The 22,955-nt window shown below is 43.3% G+C and overlaps 3 protein-coding genes across 6 annotated transcripts in view; 2 read left to right on the top strand and 1 right to left on the bottom strand.

Moving 5' to 3' along the window:
* Eif2ak1 (eukaryotic translation initiation factor 2 alpha kinase 1) overlaps positions 1-8,088 on the top strand; it is a 37,318-nt gene extending 29,230 nt beyond the window's left edge. For both annotated transcript variants that reach the window (XM_075973582.1, XM_075973576.1), the window contains exons 12-15: positions 2,509-2,623; positions 2,819-2,901; positions 4,540-4,773; positions 7,140-8,088. In XM_075973582.1, the coding sequence (XP_075829697.1) occupies positions 2,509-2,623; positions 2,819-2,901; positions 4,540-4,773; positions 7,140-7,244 (537 nt within the window). In that variant the 3' untranslated portion in view covers positions 7,245-8,088. The remainder of the gene's footprint in view (positions 1-2,508; positions 2,624-2,818; positions 2,902-4,539; positions 4,774-7,139) is intronic.
* Positions 8,089-8,156: 68 nt separating this feature from the next.
* On the bottom strand, positions 8,157-19,385 carry Aimp2 (aminoacyl tRNA synthetase complex interacting multifunctional protein 2). 2 transcript variants are annotated; one of them, XM_075973605.1, is made up of 4 exons: positions 19,296-19,385; positions 11,994-12,200; positions 9,987-10,218; positions 8,157-8,597 (listed from the first exon to the last, which is right to left on the bottom strand). In XM_075973605.1, the coding sequence occupies exons 1-4, from the start codon at positions 19,308-19,310 to the stop codon at positions 8,209-8,211; spliced, it is 843 nt and encodes a 280-aa protein (XP_075829720.1). In that variant the 5' UTR covers positions 19,311-19,385; the 3' UTR covers positions 8,157-8,208. The 2 variants fall into 2 exon arrangements, with proteins under 2 accessions (XP_075829720.1, XP_075829710.1); XM_075973595.1 differs by having other exon boundaries at positions 19,176-19,310.
* Pms2 (PMS1 homolog 2, mismatch repair system component) overlaps positions 19,374-22,955 on the top strand; it is a 26,947-nt gene continuing 23,365 nt past the window's right edge. Inside the window, exons 1-2 of one of the 2 annotated variants that reach the window (XM_075973555.1) lie at positions 19,374-19,654; positions 21,532-21,666. In XM_075973555.1, the coding sequence (XP_075829670.1) occupies positions 19,552-19,654; positions 21,532-21,666 (238 nt within the window). In that variant the 5' untranslated portion in view covers positions 19,374-19,551. Of the gene's footprint in view, positions 19,655-21,526; positions 21,667-22,955 lie in introns of both variants that reach the window. The other variant, XM_075973547.1, reaches the window with a different exon arrangement.

Genomic DNA, 22,955 nt, shown 5'->3' with positions numbered 1-22,955 from the left:
TAGGGGTTAGATGTCTAGCACCAAGCATGACAACCTGAGCTGTATCCTGGGGATCCGCATGGTAAGAGTGCTGCAACTTGTCCTCTGGCCCCATCCTCATGCCTTGGTGTGCATGCACACACACAGATTTTTTTTACTTGATATTTATTGAGCTCTACATTTTTTTTTGCTCCCCTCTCTGCCTGTCCCCCCCCCCCCCAACCTTCCCCCAAGGTCCCCATGCTCCCATTTTACTCAGGAGATCTTGTCTTTTTCTACTTTCTACTTCCCATGTAGATTAGATCTGTGTAAGTCTCTCTTAGGGTCCTCATTGTTGTCTAAGTTCTCTGGGATTATGGTTTGTAGGCTGGCTTTCTTTGCTTTATGTTTTAAAGCCACCTATGAGTGAGTACATGTGATAATTGTCTTTCTGTGTCTGGGTTACCTCACTCAAAATAATGTTTTCTAGCGCCATCCATTTTCCTGCAAAATTCAAGATGTCATTATTTTTTTCTTCTGTGTAGTACTCCATTGTGTAAATTTTCCTTATCCATTCTTTGGCCTGCTTTTCATCCCACCCAGCTCCCAGCCACCGGCTAGCTTTACCCAAAATAATTACACGGAAACTATATTCATTTAGACACTGCCTGGCCCGTTAGTTCTAGCCTCTTCTTGGCTAACTCTCATATCTTGCCTAACCCATTTCTAATAATCTGTGTAGCACCATAAGGTGGTGTCTTACCCGGAAAGATTCAGCATGTCAGACCTGGCTCCATCACGTCTGTCCAGAGAGGAGAGGCATGGCGTCTGGCTCACTTCCCTTCTGCCCAGCATTCTGTTCTGTCCACTCTACCTACCTAATTTTCTGACCTATCAGGCCAAGCAGTTTTCTTTATTGATTAACCAATGAAACAACAGATTGACAAGTGACTGTCCCACATCAGCCGAGGGGCATTTAGGGTGTTTCCAGGTTCTGGCTATGACAATGCTGCTATTAACATAGCTGAGCACATGTCCTTGTGGCACAGTTGAGCATCCTTTGGGTATATACCCAAAAGTGGTATTACTGGGTCTTGAGGAAGGTTGTTTCCTAATTTTCTGAGAAATCACCACACTGACATCCAAAGGGGTTTTACCAGCTTGCATTCCCACCAGCAATGCAGAAGTGTTCCCTTTTCCCCACATCCTCTCCAGCATAAGTTGTCATCAGTGTTTTTGATCTTGGCTATTCTTACAGGTATAAGATGGAATCTCAGAGTTGTTTTGATTTGCATTTCTCTGATGACTAAGGATGTTGAACATTTTGCATTTCTCTGATGACTAAGGATGTTGAACATTTCCTTTAGATACCTCTGCTGAGAGTTCTCTGTTTAGGTCTGTACTCCATTTTTTTTTTTTTTTATTGGATTATGTGTTCTTTTAGTGTCCAATTTCTTGAGTTTTTTTTTTTTTTAAATATATTTTGGAGATCAGACCTCTGTCTGATGTGGGGTTAGTGAAGATCTTTTTCCATTCTGTAGGCTCTTGTTTTGTCTTGTTGACCGTGTCCTTTGCTTTACAAAAGCTTTTCAGATTTAGGAAGTCCCATTTATTAATTGTTTCTCTCAGTGCCTGATACACAGTTTTGTTTTTTTTTTTTAAGAAGCAGAACTCTTAGCAGGACCAAAACACAGTGGGTCATTTATTAACAAAAGTAAATTATACTTAGTGGAAGATTGCAACTTTTAATCTGTTTTCATTTTAGTAAACTTTTTTTCTCCCCGTTAGATGGTAATGCTGCTGCTGTTGTTATTTGAAGCAGGTAGCTCTGGCTTGCTTCAAACTGGCTAGGTAACTGAGGATGACCTTGAACTTGCGATCTTGCCTCCACCTCTAGTGCTGGGTTGCATATGCGCGTTACTTTATGCATTGCTGGAGTTAGAACACAGGGCTTTGTTATTCAGGCAAGCACTCTGCCAGCTGAACTACATCCCTGCCTCTTCTAAGTTTTATTTTTTTAAACTAAAACTGGTTCTTGAGTGGCCAGCTTTTTCAGTTTTGGGGGTGTGTATGTATGTATGTGGTGTGCTCAGCGTGTATGTACCAAAGAGGATTTTGGGTGTCCTGCTTCATCACTCTCTACTTTATTCCCTTGGTACAGTGTCTCTCGCTGAACCTGGAGCTAAGTGACTGATGGCCGACAAGCGCCAGTGCTCCTCTTGTATAATGCTGGGGTTAGGCACTCCTGCAGTCACACTCAACTTTTTACTTTAGTGCTGGGGACTTGAACTCAGCTCCTCTTGCCTGCACAGCCAACACTCTACTCAATGAGCCACCTACTTAGCCTTTTTAGAGAGAGAGAGTTTTGTCGTATGGTCCTTGATGACTTACAATGTAAACCCGATTGGCATTATATTCACATTTGGTCCTCCTGCCTCTGCCTCCCAAGTTCTTACATTCCAGGTATGAACCTGCATGCCTGGCAGCTCTTAACACAAGGTTCCATGTTTGTTTTAAGAACACTGAGTTGACTTTTCCTGTTTATTATAGCCTAGAAATATTTTCCTTCACGGTCCTGATCAGCAAGTAAAAATAGGAGACTTTGGTCTGGCCTGTGCAGACATCATACACAAGAGCTCAGATTGGACCGACCGAAATGGAAAGGGTAAGGATTTATTTGTTTACTTATGTTGTTTCTTTTTGCACTTAAAAATATATAGAGACATAGTTGAACATGGCCTTACATACAACAAATCAGAACTGTCATAGCAAAGCTCAGCTGAGGCCAAGAGGCAGCTATTCTTCCAGGAGCCGCAGTGCTCTGGTCACAACCATGGCTTAATGACCTTTTCCATCGCAGGAACAGCAGCACACACGTCCAGAGTGGGGACCTGTCTGTACGCGTCACCTGAACAGTTGGAAGGGTCCGAATATGATGCCAAGGTAGTGTTTGTTTCCCCCTTTCCTGAGCTTGTCAAGTAGAGCAGTGAGTGCAGTTCTGTGGGAGAGGTGCTCCAGGCGGGGATCTGTCACGTCAGACACACACACACACAAAACTAAATAATGAAATCAATAAAAGAGATTCCCTATTCAGCTAACTGCATGCGTGTTGCCTTTAGGCTACTTGACTATTTCAAAATCCATGGATGTCACTAAATGTTGAAGTCAGCCTTCCATTTAAAATGTCACCATTCGCCTCCGGAGGCTAGACTTCATGGAGGTCCCTTCAGCCTTTCGTTCCTCGGCTTTCCAGTTAGGTAAACAAATGGTATTGGGCAGTGTGCCACCTGACTGTCCTTGAAAGGGAATAGACACTGTAAACTTTTAACTCTTTGTTCCTTAAAAAGTGTTAAATGCCTTTTCAGTTTTATTTTAATTTTTAAAACATTCTATACTTTCCTCTGGTACTTTACTGGTTTTAGTTTTCATGGTGTTGAGGACTGAAACCAGGGCCTTACATTCCTAGCCACGTGAGCTATATTCCAAGGTCCTTTTTAATTTTTTTTTCCCCGAGGGTTTTTCTATGTAGCCCTAGCTGTCCTGGAACTAGCTCTGTAGAACATGCTGGAACTCACAGAGATCCACCTGCCTCTGCCTCCCTAGTGCTGGGATTAAAGGAGTATGCCACCTCCTCCGGCTCCTTTTTACTTTTTTAAGAAGTGGTCTGTATGGCCCAGGCTGACTTCTACCTCATGATCTTCCCACCGCAGCCTCCTAAATGCTGGCATTATTACAGGTGTGGGCTGCCATTTCTGGTTCTTACAACAAACCCGTTGTCAGTGTAGCCGCCTAGTCAATGATCCTTTTAATACATGAGTGACTGGAAGAGTTTCCGGAAAAATCCATTGCTATCCTTAAGATCCTGACTTCCTAATGAACTGCTTTAGGCAAAACAGAAGAGGTTTTTATGTGGTTTATAAATATTGACAAGAGTGCTTAGACTGGAGAGCTGACTTAGTGGCTAAGAGTTTTTGCTGCTCTTTCAGAAACAAAGTTTGGTTCCCAGCACCCACATCAGCTGCACAGTTGTGTGGATTCCACTTCCAAGGAATCTCACGCCCTCTTCTGGTCTTTGTGGCACCCTCACATATGTGGCACTCACATTAAAAAAAAAAAAGAGGTTCTTGAAAAGGAAAAGTACTGAATTATGAATAGAGGCAGAGGCTAGCCTTACTAGGACCTGGTGACAATCTCCTGTTGCTAATAGTAGGAGTTGTGAGTTTAGTCATTTTGCCCGGGTCACTCTATCAGGTCTGGATTATGGTGGGCTGGTGGGAAGATGTCCCTACTGTAGAGTAATGACTGCTGTGTCTGTTGGGAGATATCCCTGCCCTTTAGCTAGCTATTGTCCTCCAGGTTAATGGATGCCCTCTCTGGGTATAAACAGATGGACTTAGAAAAGTCCCAGATGTGTCGTACCTGAGCCAGATATCTGCTGTTGAGGCAGACTTCCTGCTGTGTTTTTCTTTGCTCATCCTGTAAAGCCTCACTCTTGGGCATCCTTACTTGGGAGGTTCTGCTGTCAGAAGTGCTCCCCTAACCTTGTAACAAACCTTTGCATGCCCATTTCCTCCTCTGCAGTCGGATATGTATAGCTTGGGTGTGATCCTGCTCGAGCTCTTTCAGCCTTTCGGGACAGAAATGGAGCGAGCAGCAGTCTTGACAGGCTTAAGGACTGGTCGGATACCTGAATCCCTTAGTAAAAGGTGTCCGGTGCAAGCCAAGTATATCCAGCTCCTAACTGGAAAGAATGCATCGCAGAGGCCGTCTGCTCTTCAGCTGCTGCAGAGTGAGCTTTTCCAGACAGCTGGAAATGTACGTAACTTTTTCTTTTTTAGTATTACTAATTTAATATTACTTTTAAAATATTACTAATATTATTTTTATAATGTTACTGAACATTCACTTTGGGTTGGGTATGGTCCCAAGAGCTTGCTTATATACTTATTTATCGATAGGGTCTCACACTGTAGCCCAGTCTGACCTTGAACTCACAGCAGTCCTGTTGGAGGCTCTTGAGTGCTAGGATTGCAGGTGTGAGTTATCAACTCCAAGAGCTTTAGATAAGCTTGTCTTTCAGGGGGCTCACAGCTGAGGCTGACATTGCTAATCTCCCTTTCACAGATGAGGAAGACTTAAGGAAGTAATTTGTCACATAAACAGTGACAGATATTATTACCAAGTGCAGTATGCTCGTTATTTAGAAACCTAGCTGTCCATCTTGAATCCTGTACACCCTTAGCTTCCAGGCTGTTCTGTATGTTGGAAATTCCTTGACAGAAGCCTTGCTCCGCAGGTAAAGGCAAGTCTGACACCCCAAGTTGGATTCCCTAAAACCCATAGAAAGGTGGAGAACACAGAGCACCCCCACAGAATTGTTCTCTGACACTGCCCCCAATATATGGTTTATGGCATGAGCACCTCCTCCAACCATAAACACACACCTAACAATAAATAGTCTGTCCTGTACTGGGGCAGATTATTTTACACCACAGAAGTACAGATCTTCAAACCAACATCTTTGTTTCGTGGTAGCCAGTGAAATCTAACATTTCTTTTTTTCATGCTGAAGAAAATATGAAACTCAAAATAGAATTTGTTTTAGTTGTGAATTCCACTTCACAAATATTTGAGTTTTAGGGTTTATGGCAACAGAATAGTTAAGTCTATACTCATAGTTCCCTAAGAGTTCAGGTACTGACTTTATACAAATCACAAAGGAATATCCATAGTCCAGGTACGCAAGGGCAAACTGCCAAGCAGCTGTTCTAATTGTAGCCTAGGCTATAGCTTCTTTTCTGTCCTCATCTTGCTAAGTCAGGAGTAGGTTCTAGTTTTTCCTTCCTAACCTGGGATTTTTAAGCAATTGTAATAAAAAGGGCAGTGGTTCTAAGCAGAAATGGACAGTAGTGGCAGGGATGCCCTCTGCATGTCTTTCAGCATGCCACCATCTCAAACTGGTTTTCTCCTGCCACATGGCTACGGTGCCAAGATAGTGTTTCCTCTACTTGTGGAAACAATAGGTGATTCATCCTTCTCTTGGTCTAGACACCTAAGGCTTCATTAAAGGTTGATTCAAGATATATTATTTAGCGAGCCTGGCCAGCTTTGACACTGCAACCGAAGTTCATGTACGAAGTTTACACTTGAGAACCACAGAACCAAGTGACAAATGTGTGTGTGATTGTATATATGCACATACACTCAAATTTTAATCAGGTTATAGTTCTGTGTTGAGCCACCACCACCTCATGTAATCAGTCACATGTGGCCTGTGGGCCCTAGGTTGGTCCTGGATGCCTAGTGCTACTCAGAGCATGACCTCTAAATCAGCAGCCAGCCTACCAAGAGTCAGAATCTGCATTGGAGCAGGATTTCCAGGATATGTTCAGTATTTGAATAGCACAAATATCAAGACTTTCCAGGTGTAGTCCCCAGGTCAGAATGTAGTGTGAGAATATGACAACATTCTCTGGCCTTCTCTTCTCCACTCCCCTAACCTACTAACAAATTCTGGGAAGACAAGGACTGGAAGTCTGTACTTTATGGATCCCAGAAGTGATTCTGATTGGCACTAGCTAGGAGGCTAGGAAAGTGGTTCATTAAGAAAGGTGCTGGCCTCAAACACATCAAGGTTGGCAAAACAGGTCAGTGGGTATGGGCACTTACTGCCAAGCCTGGTAGTCATTTCAATCCTTGGAACACTCACAGTGGAACTTTTGACCACCACACATGCATCATGGTACATGTGCACACCCACACACATAAATAAATGTTAAGATCTAATTTCTAAATATAAAAAAAATTTTAAATACCCAAGTTTGATGGCATGCACCTGTAATCTCAGTGATGTTGAGGTGAAGAGGCAGATCCCTGGCAGTTCACAAGCTAGCTGTTTTGGCAAATGAAGTTCCAAGTTAATGCCTTGTAAACTAGGAGATAGATGTCCCACCATCATGGACTGACAGACTTTGAAGGAAGACACCTGCATCTGTTAATGGAGCATTTGCATTTGTGATAGAAGTATCACATAATTATAGTCAGTACTGTGGCAACTTCACCCTTGCAGGGCTGACTAGTGATGACTGGGCTGTGATAGCTGCTGTTCAGGTACAGCCAGGATATATCAACACCTCAAAGGCCAGGCCATTTTGATGTAGCTTAAAATGTTTTCTTTCTAGGTTAATCTCACATTGCAGATGAAGATAATAGAACAAGAGAAGGAAATTGAAGAACTAAAGAGGCAACTAAGCGTCCTTTCCCAGGACAAAGGACTGCAGCGATGAGGGACATGAATTATGCTGTCCACCTGAGAGTGGGCTGACACTCTTAAAAAGTCAACAGGAATGTAATCTTCAACCTTTAGCTGGGGACAGATGGTGTTATTCCCAATTGTACTTAGCAAACTTGTGGAAAGATACAAAAGGACCCCCAGCTTCCTTTTCTTCAAGGAACCCTTTCATGACCCCAGAAAAATTGAGCCTGTTCCTCCTATCCTCTCCACGTTTTGAATCCTGAATTTCCTACTTAAATATTAAACTTAAGGTAAGGTACCATTCCGTTACTTTCTTTAAGCCCTGCCTGTTGACCATCCTGTCTTCCAGAAGGTTCTACTACAGAAATCAGTGCTCCCTTCCCCCACAGCTGCTTGTCTTCAGGCTGTATGCCAGCTGAGCTACTGTTACTGTGACAGCTGCAAGTCTTCCCTGGACCTTTCATACTGCTGCTGCTCAGGCCAGTTACCAAACACACACTTAATCACTCCTTGGCTCAAAACTCTGGGCTATGCACTGCCTGGAAGATCAGAGTTGAGCTTCTTTGCACAGGGCACCACCCCCAACCTTTCTGTTCCATCTTTCAACATGGCGTCACCCTCAGCTTGCTCCTCTCAAGCTTTGAACTCCTTGCCCTCAAGTGACCTAAGCAGCTGAGAATCTCATGTTTTCTGCCTTTATCTGACACTGTGTCCCATGATCCATTTCCTTTTTAAAGTCCTCAACTCCCCAACCACCTGAGCATTCTTCAGACAGCAGTCTCTGATGCCATAGAGTGCCTGCCCCTGGCTGGTGATCATCTCAGTGCATTGTACTTGGTTTTACTGATTTAAATAAAATAAAATCCACAGATTATGTTTATTGACTCTCGACAAATGGCTTAGTGACTGTGATTCTAGTGCAAGTCCCTCTCCTGACAATCAGTTTGAAGCCGTATCATTCTTTTATTGAACTCTGCAAGACAAGCTGCTGGAATTTACTTAAGGAGCTGGAGGGCAGTGCTGAAGGGGCCCAGGTTCCCACAGGACTTCAACCACCGCTGCACATTGGCAGGTGCTGTCCCGCTGCCACCCCCAGTCTGCTGGAGCACTGACCACAGCACCACATCTGCCACGGTGAGCTCGTTCCCAACAAGCCACGGGCTCTTCCCCAGAGCAGAGTTCATAGAGCGGAAAACGGCTGCCTTCTCTTTACTGCTCCCTTCTTTCAGCTGAAACATGGCAATGTCCACCCAGCTGTCGATGAGGGTTGAGGTGACAGTATTATGCTTCTGGCCGAACAGAGAGAACAAGAAACGTGCAATGTTCCCTTCTCCTTCGATGGGGCACATTGTCTGTACGCTGAACTTCATCTGTGTCTTGGGCACTGGAAAGGAAAAAAAAAAAGCACCATGTAGAGTCAAAGTGACAGCCTTGTGCTATGTGAAAGGGAGAATTCATGAATTGATGGCAAGACAATTTTCAAGAACCTTTAGCTTTTAGTTAATTTTTGTTGTTTTTGAGATAGGGTCTCAACTGTGTATCCTTGGCTGCCCTGGAGCTTGTTAGGTAGATCACGCTAGCCTGGACTTAGAGACCCACCTGCCTCTGCCTCAAGTGCTGAAATTAAAGGTGTACTCAACCACACTAGGCTTTCAAGAGTCTTTAAATGCAACTATTTCCTTAAAAAAGTAACTGAGGGCCGGGCGATGGTGGCGCACGCCTTTAATCCCAGCATTCGGGAGGCAGAGGCAGGTGGATCTCTGTGAGTTCGAGACCAGCCTGGTCTACAGAGCTAGTTCCAGGACAGGCTCCACAGCCACAGAGAAACCCTATCTCGAAAAACCAAAATAAAATAAAATAAAATAAAACAAAAAAAAAACCAAAAAACAAACAAACAAAAGAAAGTAACTGAGGGCTAGTGAGATGACTCAGTGGGTAAAGGCATCTGCCCCCATGTCCAGCACTTATCACAGCCCCCAGTACTTTCAGCAGAAGGTATAACTTCTACAGGTCAACTTCTGCACTTGTCCCTGACCTCTACAAGCATGTTCCCCTGCAACCACACGCACACACAGGTATGTTTTAAGAGAATTTAGAAGTAACCAAGTAGCCCTTTCCTTTTTGCTATTTTGTTTATAATGGTCATCAAGCTATTAAACCATCTATTCCAACCCCTTGACATTAAACTTGGAGGCTTCCAACCAGGAACCAGATGTTCCATTGTCCAGGCAAGGATCTCTCCTTTGAATGTGAAGCTGAAGGTCATTAAGGTGCTACTGGATGGCCAGGCATAGTGGCATGTGTCCGTAATTCTCTCTCTTCGGAAGATGAGACAAGAAAACCAAAGACTAGATTTGAAGCTAGCTTAGGCTACTTTCTCAACAGGTATCACTGGATGGATGGCATTAATGTGTTTTGGATGATGAATAAATGATCCCCTATTGCCTTGCAGGCCAAACAAAGATACTGTTAGTGTTCCCTGAATGAGTTTTTAGAGTGTCATGACCAGTGGGGATAGCCACTACTCTCTTGCTTTGCCAGGCTGCACAGGAGAACCCCTTCCTCCAAGGCTCAGTTCCCCTGTAATTATCTCACTGAAAAACCACAACCTCTCCAGAGGGTTAGCACTCTGGTGCCAATTCTTAACCTCCTTCTTAAATTGCCCGCTAAACTTGGAGAGGATTTCACTCAACAACAAACAGCTGTAGTCAGTGCTGTGGCCTGTCCCACCCCTTTGCAGCACAAGTAAGTTCAACCCAGGCCCACTATTTACCGTTCTTCCAAATCAAAGTGAAGCCCAGCTGATATTCATGGCGGGGCTGTTTTCTAGCCTGCTCCCCGAAGCACTTGAGAAGATTCTCTGGTACATTCTTGACTGACGAATGCGTGTGCACAGTGGACAGGACCCTGTATCGCTCACAGAGCAGCCTGTGCAGCACAAGTAGGGAGAGGGGTGGGGAGGCTGGGTTTGCATTGATCACGATATCTTTCAGTGCCCCGTAATCCTGAGGGAGAGACAAAAACACTGAAGCAAACAAGCCATCCAGCCCGGTATGGTGGCACACACCTTTAATCCTAGCACTTTGGAGGCAGAGGCCGGTGGATGAGGCCAGCCTGGTCTACATATAGCTCTAGAACAGCCAGGGCTATACAGAAAAACCTAGCTTGAAACAAAAGTGCCCTCTGTGTGTACAAATGGACCAGGTGCTCCCCCAAGAACTTTCCTGGGTCTGATTGATTCAACTCCCACTTAAAGATGCTGCTGTGACCCCTCTTACAGCTGGAAAAACTTGAGTCCTGGGGAGGCAAGCAGGTTATCCAAAGCCACTGAGCTCAGCAGGAAATACAGCTGGACACAAGCCTGTAATTCACTTTCTAAGGGGTAATTCACTTTCTAAGGGGTAAGAGGATCAGGAATTTGAAACATTCAGCTATAAAGGGTCTGGGGCCAGCCTGAGCCACATGAGAACCTATCTCATAAAAAGGAAAAAAAAAAACTCAAAAACAACAAATGGGAAGATAGCTCAGTCTGTAAACTGCTTGCCTTAAAACACAAGGACTCGAGTTCATTCTTCAAAACCCAGGTGCCAAGTGTGCTTTAGTCCCAGAATTGGCTCCAGGCTATTTGGTGAGCCCTGGGTCAGTGAGATCCTGTCTCAAAACAAAAGAGCATTGCCTGAGAAACTATTTCAGCTTGTTCTCTGGCCTTCACATGCACTTACACATGGTGCACATGAACCTGCACATACACACAAAGACACCAGAAAGTATGGGACATAGGCTACCTGTTCAGAGGCATGACTTCATCCTGAGCACCGTGTGTGCTGAAAAGCCTTCCAGCACATTAAGAAGTCGGCACCCTGGTTGTGCGTGTTTCCTGACTCACCTTGGATACTCAAGCTCTCTGGGGGCCTGGTCAGGTCTCAGTTGCTTCCTCAGTGAATGAAAGTAAGCAGGACATATGAGAGCTAAGGCAGGGGCTTCACGGTTACCAAAGCCCTGGAGAGTCACTACATGACACTTAGGCTTTTTAGGTCTTTCCAATGAGATTACTAGTGCAGGATCCTGGACGACTCCACTGCATCTTCAAGTAGCACCACCATTTATGAACAAACAGAACAGCCTTGCACATGGATTGATCCCCCAGGTAAGTGGAGATCATTTATTTTTTGTAGTAGTAACACAGTCAATGCTGCCCCATCTCTCCAGCCCCCACAGCTTACTCTTAATACAGCAAACTTACACAACGTACATTTGAAGTGCAAGACTGGAACTGGCTTGAGCAAAGAGTTTTGACGGGTGGTGAGATTTTTATCTGTGTGGCCAGGGCATTTTCTCAGCAAGAGTTGAGGAGACCTCTCCTCCGCCAAGTGGCATCTAGAATTAGCTGAGATGCCCTCCCCTTCCAGGGCTGAGAGGTTGCTGACACAGTTGGGACTACAGGAAACTGGGGCTCCCAACTCCTTTCCCCACCCACTCCTGTCCACCCCTCACCATAAGAAGAGGCTTTGGAGCTTACTTCACTCTTCACTCTGTAAATCTGACCTTTGATCCAGATATAATCATTCGTTTTATTTATTTTTTTGAAACAGGGTCCCTGTAGTCTGTAATTCGTGACCCTCTCTCTTAGCCCAGCCCCCAAGTGCTGGGATCACAGGAGTGAGCCACTACCCAGCTCTAGATGCAGTCATTTAGAGGGAGAATAAAGGAAACAAACTCTGCATCACCTCTGAAAACTAGAATGCCAAGCTACTGGAACCATAGACATCTGGTTTCTTACCTTTCCAAGCACCAAATTCAAGTCCAGTGCATTTGTGGTTAAAGGCGTGGGCTCATCAGCTTGCAGGATGTTGGTTACATCCAAGTCCGCATCCGGAGTGTGAATCATCTTTGAAAGGCCATCAACTGCTGCCTTCAACTCATACAGGCGCTTTAAAATATCATCTTGGCGGGATTCAAGGGCTTGCAAAGATGGCTCCGATGTTTCCTAAAGAAGCCAACATCTCAGCGGTCACTTCCTCTCACATTATAGAGCTCACCTTAATTTAGATCACTTAGCTTTTACTTTGCCAATCAAACTTTCACCTTCTAAAAACACGCCATGGGACCAGTGACAGATCAGGAATAGGCTTTATCCTATGTACATAACACACATCTGATCCATACGGCTCTAGCACAAGGTGATGCACAAATTGATCAATTATTGATTGGAAGCGTATTGCAGGCCTCTGAATTTCATAAAAAAAATCACATCAATAGCAAAGGTTTAAAGAAAGAGTTTTCTATTATATGGCAACAAGCTAAGAAGATTGATTATAAAGAGATGCCCTACTTACTCTTTCTATAACCAAACACCGCTACCTGCAGGGACTATCCCAAAGGGTACTCAAAGGAATGAAATCTGGCAGATGGATGTGTTCCACTTTGCAAATTAAAATATGTACACCACACCATTGACACTTATTCAGGTTTTCAGTGGGCAGCTGTTTTAAGCTCAGAAAAGGCTGCTGATTCAGTAATCACACATCTATTAGAAGTTATGGCTATCATAAGTATACCTGCACAAATAAAGACAGATAATGGCCCAGCTTATGTCTCTAGGAAAATGAAACGGTTTTTCGCCTATTATAATATTAAGCATGCTACAGGTATACCACACAATCCTATAGGTCAAGCAGTCATAGAAAGATCAAAACAAACAGAAAGGGGTGCAAAATGCCCCCAGAAATAGATTACATAATGCCTTATTAATCTTGAATTTTCTTAACGCTAATGAGAAAGGGACAACAGCAGCAGAGAGACACTGGATAATGGAAAAGTCTGCTGAATTAAATCAACTGGTGTATTTCAAGGATGCGCTGACCTTGTAATGGAAGCCAGGAGATGTGCTGCGTTGGGGAAGGGGTTTTGCTCTTATTTCCACAAGGGAATAAAAATTGCAGATACCACCAAAATTAATAAAGGTTCGGTTTGAAGAGGAGAAACCTCTTGGAAAGGAGAAATGGCAGCTCATCCACAATGATGATATTCATACAGGGGTAAGAAAAACATATAGGATGGGGGCAGGGTTCTGTTCTTATATCCGCAGGAAAACACTCATCTTTAAAAAATTCAAGGGTCCCTGCATGTTTGAATACTGACAGATGGAAAAAACTACTATCCAATAAGGATCAGCAAGAAAATCGAATAGGTTCCATAAGTAAAAATATTCCAAATATATGTTTATGTGTGTGTGTATACCACACACACACACACACACACAGAGAGAGAGAGAGAGCGAGAGAGAGCTATATATTCATAAATATATAGAGCTGGTTTTGAAGTTGGACTCTGGCTTGGTCCCTCTCTAATTCCAAGCCTGTTGTTAAGAGAAAACCCTGGAGTTTCTGTCTCATGTCAGGAGCCATGATATGGGACAGAAAAAGAATTTAGAAAAGATCTTTACTTTTCTTCATATCTGTTTTTGTCTTTATCATACCTTTCACTGAATATATATGTCTGTATATGTCTATATAAATAATGCTTTAAGTTTTCCACAAGGAGGCCGGGCGGTAGTGGCACACGCCTTTAATCCCAGCACTCGGGAGGCAGAGGCAGGCGGATCTCTGTGAATTCGAGACCAGCCTGGTCTACAAGAGCTAGTTCCAGGACAGGCTCCAAAACCACAGAGAAACCCTGTCTCGAAAAACCAAAATAAATAAATAAAAAAGTTTTCCACAAGGAGCGATGAATTTCTGAAGTTTCCAGGAAGAAGATGGAGCCCCATAATAACAACTTTACCTGGTTGATATGACGTCATGATAATGCTACTACAAGACCTGTTTTGGGTACCAGCTGCACAAGACGGTCCCAACTTGGTTAGCCGAAATGGTGCACATCTTTTACAACATTCTGGCCAGACCTCCACAAAATACTCAGAGACTATTTGCAATCTTACCAGACATTAATCTTGAAATTTAACCATTATTTTACTTTCACAGGATCCCCTAGAAAGAACATCACCCCCATAACAGCTGGAAGTAATTCTAGAGGACAACATCCCCTCTCCCAACAAAGTTTGTCCTCAGGCTTAGGGACATCATTTAGGGGTTGATTATAATTGGTATACAGTTGAGAGTTGGGGGAGTAATTTTATAAGCTCAGGGATCTTTTTGAAAAAGGGGGGGGGATTGGATGATGGGATAATAGATTGGTATTTGTGAGTTGTTTATGGATAATTACACTGGTATAGATTCTTGTATGTTGATACAAAGTTAAATTATATTGAATATTGTAGGCACGTATGCTTCTACCTCTGTTTAAACATTGTTTATGTATTGATATATTTACCATATTGCAGTGTACATTTCTACCTCTGATCAAGATACTTATACATTGTTTACATTTGGAGGTCATTGTCCTTATTTATTGCACAGTTGTTTATTGTCTTAGTCTTTAAGTTAGATAGGTATCAGGAATTGCAGATCAATAGTCATCTTTGTTTGTCATATTTATAGTTAGACTAATCAGGTTCTTTAGATACACAGAGATTATATTCTGTATAGATAGATAATCTTCAACCTCTTCAAAGAGCTGTAGAAAATAGCATTTAATTTAACTTAGAGTTCTGTGGTGGTGAGACACAATCGCTCCTGGCAACACTGATCTATTCCCGAGAGAATGTTGAGCACCAAAGACACTCCATTGGGAGCTTGTTTTCTTCTTGGCAGAACTGGCCTTTGGGCAAAGAAATGCCCATACCTCAACCACTGACAGAGATACAGAGTATCCGTAAATGGAAAAAACAGGACTGTCATATCCTACCAAGACAGGGTAAGATAGTTTTGAAAAGTTTCTTGCCTTTGAAAATGGTATGTCAGTTACATTAGGCCCTAGCCAAAGTTGGTTGCTTCAACATTGCAAATGAGACTTTGGGTGATTGCCCAGGCAGCCAGTTGTCTCTGTCATTTGTTGCACATTTTGGAAGTTTCTCGATTGCACTTCCTGTTTACTCAAGTAATATTGTTTCCCTTCTCAGATCTTCGATGGGGTTGAAGATTAGATAGTTGTAGTTACCTTCCTCATAATTTAGCCAAGCTTAATTTCAAGGTAAGATTTAGACTCCTTGAAAAGAATGTTTAGTAAAACTTTCGTTACACATTCCTTGCTTAATATTGTTTATTGTTTGTAATTTTATATTTGCTATCTGTTCCTATTGTATATAGTTGTATTGGGTTTGGATCAATCTTGTCTAGACAAAAGGGGGAGATGATAGAGAAGCTCTGTTAACCAATCACACCCAGTTAAGGCAATGGCTACCTGGAACCCAGGAAGAAAAACAGAGAGGGACCAGGTGTGCGCTCTCGCTGGGCGCCAGACAGAGCAAGTCGGGTTTCCCATTCTTGTGGCTTGAGTTTTCCCATTATAACAATTAAAAATATAATTGTTATCCTTAACCTGGCCTGGTTATTTCCCATATTGAGCTAATTTGCAACAGACCAGTAGGATGGCTCAGTATATAAGGTGCTGGCTGGCAATCCCGAAATTTGAGTTCTATCTCCCAACCCACATGGTAGAAAGAGAACCAGTTGTCCAGTGACCTCCATATGAATGCCATAGTAGGCACACTCCTCCCCACCAAAATAAATGGATTTAAATAATAAAAATTAAGACTCTCTGAAAGAACAAAACTAACACCTTTCCTCCAGGCCAAAGGGTCCTGCACAATGCTCTATAACAATGAAGAAACAAGACTGACCACGACTAAAATGGTCCTATTTGGGGGCTGGAAAGATGTCTCACCAGTTAGGAGTACTTGTTGCTCTTCCAAAGGGTTGTTTGGTTCCCAGCACCTACATCAGGAAGCTCATCACTGACTGTTAGTAACTCCAGGTCTAAGAGATTTGGCACCCTCTTCTGGCTTCTGCAGGTACTATACACATAGCATTCACTCATTCAGACATACACACATGCACATAAATAAGAATAAAATTAATCTTAAAGAAATAGTTGATTTCCTATTTCAGTTATTTAGGTAAGAAAATAAAAACAAAACATTATTCCTCCCCTAGTCCTTTTTTTTTTTTTCCCACTTTAAGACAGGGTTTCCAGACTGAACTGGCCTGGAATTCACAATCCTGTTTCAGTTTCCAGTGAGCTAGGATCACAGGTGTGCACCACCACGCCTAAAAGAAACAACAACAAAAAAAAAACCCAAACAAACAACTTTTTTTTAAATAAAAGGGTTTTTGCTGTGTTGTCCAGGATGGCCTTGAACTTCTGGGCTCACGTGAGCTTCTCGTAGCTGCACTTCTCATTGTAGTCAGAATCCTTTATTCTTAATAACAGCCATAGTGATGCACACCTGTAATTTCAACATCTGGGAGGTTGTGGCAGAAAGATGAGGAGTTTAAGGACAGCCTTAACTGTTACAAAACAAGTTTAAGGCTAGCATGGATTATATGAAAGGCTGTCTCAACCACATATTCCCAGAATACCCCCAAAGACCATGCCTGAATGAACAAAGAAATGATATGTAAAAAACAGAAAATAATTTATACAAATTAAGGGGAGAAAGGAACTCACTTTTTTAAGATTTATTATTTTTATGAGTATGGGTGTTGTGCTTGCATGTATTTCTGTGCATAGACACATACACACACATATATATATATATATGGAGAGAGAGCGCTAGAGAGTGACAGAGAGAAAGAACCACATGACCTTAAACACAATCTCCCAAATGTTGGGTAGTGGTGCCATGCCCCATGCTCAGCACTCAAATCTCCTTTAAAAGCTTGTAGCTGTGTGTGTGTGTGTGTGTGTGTGTGTGTGTGTGTGTGTGTGTGTGTGTATGTGCACGTGTGCGCAGTCTTACTTATTTTTAAAAACAGCAATAGGAATTATCCCACCAGGGCCAAATTAGCAGCTACTAGATCCAAAATTGAATCAGCCCTCACTGAAGACTGAGGTAGAAACTGTGAATCTAACGGGACTGTGATTTCTGAATTCTAGTCCAGCTTGATCTAGGTTCTCCTGAGTAACACCAAAATACTCAAGATCTGCTTTACACCTCATCACTACCTCCAATGCTGGCCTGCTGTCCCCTTGCTGAGAGTAATTGTGATCTAGTATCCACTGGCTTCATTTTATGTAAAGCAGTCAATTCTTTGTGTGGTTCTGATTTCTAATTACTTGTCCGTTCATGTTGTTCTCCTCTGCTGGAGGAGTTGGTCCTGCAGCAGGAAGTGTGTCATCTAAATCACAGTTCAGAGATGTTCATGAAGCTGAGCATGACATACTCTTGTCATCTTGCAGTCGGAGGGACCCCATACCCCATGGTATCCTCATAAGACTGGGTTCACTAGCACGGAAGGGGCAGAGGGCTTGTGAGGCTGAGCAGGAACACCCTCCCCTGAAGATATACAAGCAATTAATATTTGCTGGGCGTGTTTTCTATAGTGGTGTCGTTGCTTGTACTGCCCATAAATAACTGTGATTAAACTCAGGACTCACCAAGCTAGACTTTTGGTGGAATTCTTTTGGTCTGTTTTTCACTTCGCCCTGAGGCAAATAGATGTTTGTTCAGAGCTTCCCAGGAAAGACACTTGTCAAAGTTTAAAGGAAGTAAGGCAGACTTAGACTAGGCAGGGCTGGAGATGTAGCTCACTGGTAGTACTCACTTATCATAGGCAAGGGCCTGGATTCCATTTCCAGCACAGACAGACCTACGTGGGTGAACGACGTGACAACCCTACCCTGGGTTCTTTGTCGTTCCCAGGGAATACACGGCCGGAGGTGCATTTGAGCATGCCTCTATGACAGTCTCTAGTTGAAGGGCCGCTGAACCATGTCTGCTGTTATTTTCATAGCTCTGCAGTTAGCTGCTAAGATCACTAGGTTTGGGGTTAACTGCTTCTCTTCCAGGCTAGCTAAAATAAAGGATGACAGTAACAAGAAAGTGGACCACAACAGCACACATCTGTCCAGAATGCCAGAATTTCTGCCTGCTGGAAATTTGGGCTGTGTGTCATCATTAAGAGTAGAGAATTTGAATAAGTCTTTAGAAAAGAGATCAAAAAGTAGTGATAAAATAAACATGGTAAGATCATCACTTTGAATTAGGCAAAGAGGCATATCCTTCTAATCCCAGCACTTGGGAGGTGGAGGCCAAAGAAGGGGCTGAAGGCCATCTTTGGCTAAAGGAGTTCAGACAGCCCTGTTCAAAGGCCCGTTTCTGTCCCAACCCCGCCACCCCACCAGGAAACATGAAAAAGGACCTCAACTTACTTAGAAATTGGAGAAACCCAAATTAAAACTACATTAGGATGCCTACATTATCCTGCTAGTAACAGCATAAACCGGTATAACCACTTTAGAAAACCATTTATCCAGGTAAAGTGGAAGAAAGTCCTGCCCACTAGACCAGGAATTCCTCTACCGCCTATTTATACCAGTCTATAAATACCAGTGCCCATGGGTGGGGGCAGGGTAGATAAACAGGTGGAGTGCGGCCAGGCAGCGTAAAGAAACACTATCACTTTCGTTGTTGCAACAAAAAAGACTGAAACTCTTGTACAGCATGCCAGACAAGAGAACACATACGATCTGCTTCCAGTGCATCAAGATTACAGAGCTTGGGGATACATACTCGACAACCTAATCGCGAAAACCAACACCCAACTACAGCAAATGTCAGGACCTCTGAGGGAAAAGTTGCAATGGGAAGGATGGGTCATTAAAATTGTTACACTGAGTTATGGTGTCCCTGGGATCGCTCTGTCAATTCCTCGGAAGGATCATTTTTGGTGTTGCTCGCTTTTCAGTGTGGCTGGCCATCGCGACAGGAACCCACAGTAGCACTGGCCCAGCCTAAGAAGGGACCCACAGAACCGCAGCGCCGGCGCACTAGGCTGGACAAGGACTGGGACAGGGCGCGGCGCGCTGAGCGCCTGCGCACTAGGCCGGGGCCGCACGCTCCTACCTGCACGTGGCCCGCGTCGGTGGCGGGGCTGGCGGTCTTGCTGTGCACGTTGGGGAGCCGGTACATGCAGGTTGGAAGCTCTACACGCAGAGGTGCGCTGCCTCCATGATAGGACTTTACCTGGTACATCGGCATGGTGGGAACCAAAGGAAGGAAGGTATCGGGCCAGGGACACCCTCCTCAGACAGTAGCCACCTTCTTCCTGCCCCTGCTGCTGGCGCTCCGGAAAAATGAAGTCCGTGAGCCTTGATTGGCCGGGTGTCATGACGTCACCGACTCGACCTTTGAAGTAGCCAATCGATGGTAAGGAAGTCTTGGCACGCCTTCGCCATCCCTCCAGGAAGGGGCGTAGCTATATGTCAAAAGCAGCCAATGGATGTCCCAGAAGGTGCGTCTCCGCGAGAGCCGCGGCGCGAGCTCTCCCGCGGTGCCGGAGGCTGGAAGAGTGCTAAGTCCATGGAGCCAAGCGAGGGCGCGAGGTGAGCCGGGCTTGCGGTCTCCCCCTCGGGGCGCAGTCCCTGGAGTTCCCGGTATTCGGCCTCCGTGAGAGGACCGGAAGTGGCTGAGGCGCGGGCCAAGTTCGCGGACCCTGAGCGGCGTTCTGCTCGCGCTGGGCCTGCTGCTATCGGGAAGCTGAAAGCCACAGGCCGCGGACTTGAAACCGAGCGTGGAAATCCATTCTTGTCGACTGAATTCTGCTCTAGGCGGTTTTTCTTTTCTTTTTTTTTTTTTTGACTTTTTACAATTGAGGACTTAGCGAATGAGACAAAGGCTAATTTTATAGTCAATAGTGTTTATTTTATTTTTTTAGATTTTACTAAGTTGCCGTGTTTCTGTGTATTTGATATCTTGTTCACTTTTGGCTTTAAAGTCAGTGAAGCATATCTTCGAAAACCAGCACAGTTATGTCGATGCAAATTTGCTGTCTGTATTTAAATATTGTCATTTCCCCACACTCTAAGTTCCAGAAATAGACCTGTTGCAGAATAAACGAATTTTAGGTAGTTTGAATTTCATGTGAGATCCTCAGCAGTTAGATGTTACAGACAAGTGAAATGTTTTGTTTTGGTGAGGTAGGGCTTTGAACTCAGGCTCCTCCCTCAGACACCCCAGTGCTGTGATTAAACCTTCCATCCCCAGGCCGAACAAGTGAGATAGCAAGGTAGAATGAAAAGAATTGTTTATTTCATCCGGGTTTTTGGAAATCTAGTATGTGTCAGGCCCCAAGATCTGACAGATACCCAAAGATCTCTCCCCTCAAGGAAGAACCTCTGTTCCATTATACTTTACTGGAGCTTTTCATAGCCAGGTAGCCATTCTTTCCTGTGACTAAACCATAAGAGAATTAATGGTAAATTGGAACCTAGGCATGACTAGACTTTCATATGATAGACAATGGGCACCACTAAGAATTTAAGCTTAAAGATTGTTTGGCTGGATTTGCGATTACAAAAATAATTGATGGGAACCAAGCACACTGGCCCACACCTGTAATCCTAGCGCTGGTGGGGTAGAAACGGGCGGATCAGGAGTTCATAGTTACACTTGACTACGTAGGGAGTTTGAGGCCGGCAAAAGAAAAGAAAGCAAACCAAAAGGGGTGGTAACAAGGATAAACTGGAGGCAGGTCAGAACAAGCAGTAAGAACCTCGAACAGGTCCGGAATCCTATCATCCCAGAGGCCGAGATGAGCTTGAATTTTAGGCCAGTCTGGGCTATGTAGAGAGCCTTTATCTCAAACATGAGCTTTGAGGACTTTCCTAGCAACAGTGAAAGCAGCTTGGATTTGGATTCAATTTCCAAAAAACAACTGTAACTTTTTACAAATTGTATAAAGAGAAAAAAAAGTCGCTTTTCAAGAATGAAAATTTTTGTTGTAAAAGCTTATTGATCTATAACTTAAGGGATAGATCATGTCTCCTCCAGGTAGATCCATGTATTATTAGAATTTCAATATGATAGTTTTAAATATTGGTTAGCAGATTTTTGAAGATTGTAGAACATTCATATCTGCAAGTGTAATGAGTGTGTTCATATAAAGAATGAATGGGGACGGCCAGGCAGTGGTGGCACATGTATTTAATCCCAGCATTTAGGAAGAAGAAGCAGGTGAACTCTGTGAGTTCTAGGCCAAAATGCTCTACAAAGCCAGTTCCAGGACAGCCAGGGTTGTTACACAGAGAAACACTGTTTCAAAGAAAGAAAGGGAGGGGAGGGGAGGGATGAAAAGGAAGGAAGGTGAATGAATGGGTTAGGCTAACTAGTAACAGATAAATCATTTACCATAGTAAAAATAAATTCATCTGCTTTGTCTAAATATTTGCATTGTGTTTTGTATGACATTTTTTCAGTACAGAACTTGCTAAGGCCATCAAGCCCATTGATGGGAAGTCAGTCCATCAAATTTGCTCTGGGCAAGTGGTCCTCAGTTTAAGCACTGCTGTGAAGGAGTTGATAGAAAATAGCGTGGATGCTGGTGCTACCAGTATTGGTAAGTTTAGAAAAGTTTTAAGAAACATCCCTGGACTATGTTATTTAAAACAGTATATTGTTATCTTGACATGAATGGAAGAAACCTAAACAAATAACTAAAAAATTTATTCTGTGACGTCTTTGTAAAAAGACAAAAAAAAAAAAAAAGCAATCAAAACTGCCATACCAGTAATTGTTATTTTGAAGGTAGCACCTAGTTATTGTGTGAGAGAATTCTCCTGGGGGAATGCAACACATACAGGTCCACTCACCATTGTTAGGGACTCTGGCACACCAAAGCAATAGGTGTGTGGCATTCCAACTTGGTGAATCAATGAGTTTTTTATTGATGTTCCTAACAAATATAGGGGGGCGCTTATTTACAGGATCAGAATGATTCAAAAGCAGCTTTTATTTCCAAAACACCTGCCCCAGCTTGAGGGTGATCCCTGAAGTCTGCATCCTAGGAACTCTGCCAGCCTTGGAGTTTCAGCTTTCCCAGACTTGTGACATTTATTGACCTCTGGAATCTCTTGTGCCTCCTCCATCCTGGAGGGAATCTTTCAAACCAGAGAAAACTGTTATACAACAATTCCGTGTCTAATATTTAACTATGGAATAAGAATTAAATTATATTGTGTGTAGACATTGTGCTAAGAATTATAGTCTTATTTAGTATATAGACTATTATGATTTGGGAGTTACTATCTCTGTTATAGAGATGAGGAAAATGAAGTGCCAGGAATTTGGTTTTATTGAGGCTATAAAGCTCATAAAATATGATCTAGGAACTCTGATTGCAGAGCCTGTTATATTTTTTCGGTTGTGAGCCTAGCCTTGCTGAGCCATTTCTCCAACCTGAGCCTATTCATTGTGACAATATTAAAAAGCACTCCTTTTGAAATAATACTATAAACCAACTATTTAATCTGGGTTTACAAATAATCCAGAAGGACTTTCAAAAGTAAAACATGCTGGGCGGTGGTGGCACACGCTCTTAATCCCAGCACTAGGGAGGCAGAGGCAGGTGGATCTCTGTGAGTTTGAGGCTAACCTGGTCTACAAGAGCTAGTTCCAGGACAGGCTCCAAAAGCTACAGAGAAACTCTGTCTCAAAAAAACAATCAATCAATCAATAAATAAATAAATAAAGCAAGCATGCATAGCTAGGGTTGTGGCTCCATTGTAGAGTGCTTGCCTAGCATTTATAGGTTCCTAGGCTTGATCCTCAGTGCTGCATACACACATGTACACACATCCCTCAGAATGATAGCAATATCTTTAAGTAAAAGTGTAGACATAATTGCTA

This window comes from Microtus pennsylvanicus, chromosome 1 (assembly GCF_037038515.1).
Source record: "Microtus pennsylvanicus isolate mMicPen1 chromosome 1, mMicPen1.hap1, whole genome shotgun sequence".
NCBI classification, from domain to species: Eukaryota; Metazoa; Chordata; class Mammalia; order Rodentia; family Cricetidae; genus Microtus; species Microtus pennsylvanicus.
This window is presented reverse-complemented; position numbering and strand designations above follow the sequence as displayed.

Excerpts from the sequence above, each read along its gene's own strand:
- Aimp2 (XM_075973595.1), bottom strand. The coding sequence starts at position 19,310 with ATGCCGATGTACCAGGTAAAGTCCTATCATGGAGGCAGCGCACCTCTG. Across the intron at positions 10,219-11,993 it reads TGAATTTGGTGCTTGGAAAG|GATTACGGGGCACTGAAAGA; the intron begins GTAAGAAACCAG and ends TCTCTCCCTCAG. Across the intron at positions 8,598-9,986 it reads CACTTTGATTTGGAAGAACG|TGCCCAAGACACAGATGAAG; the intron begins GTAAATAGTGGG and ends TTTCCTTTCCAG.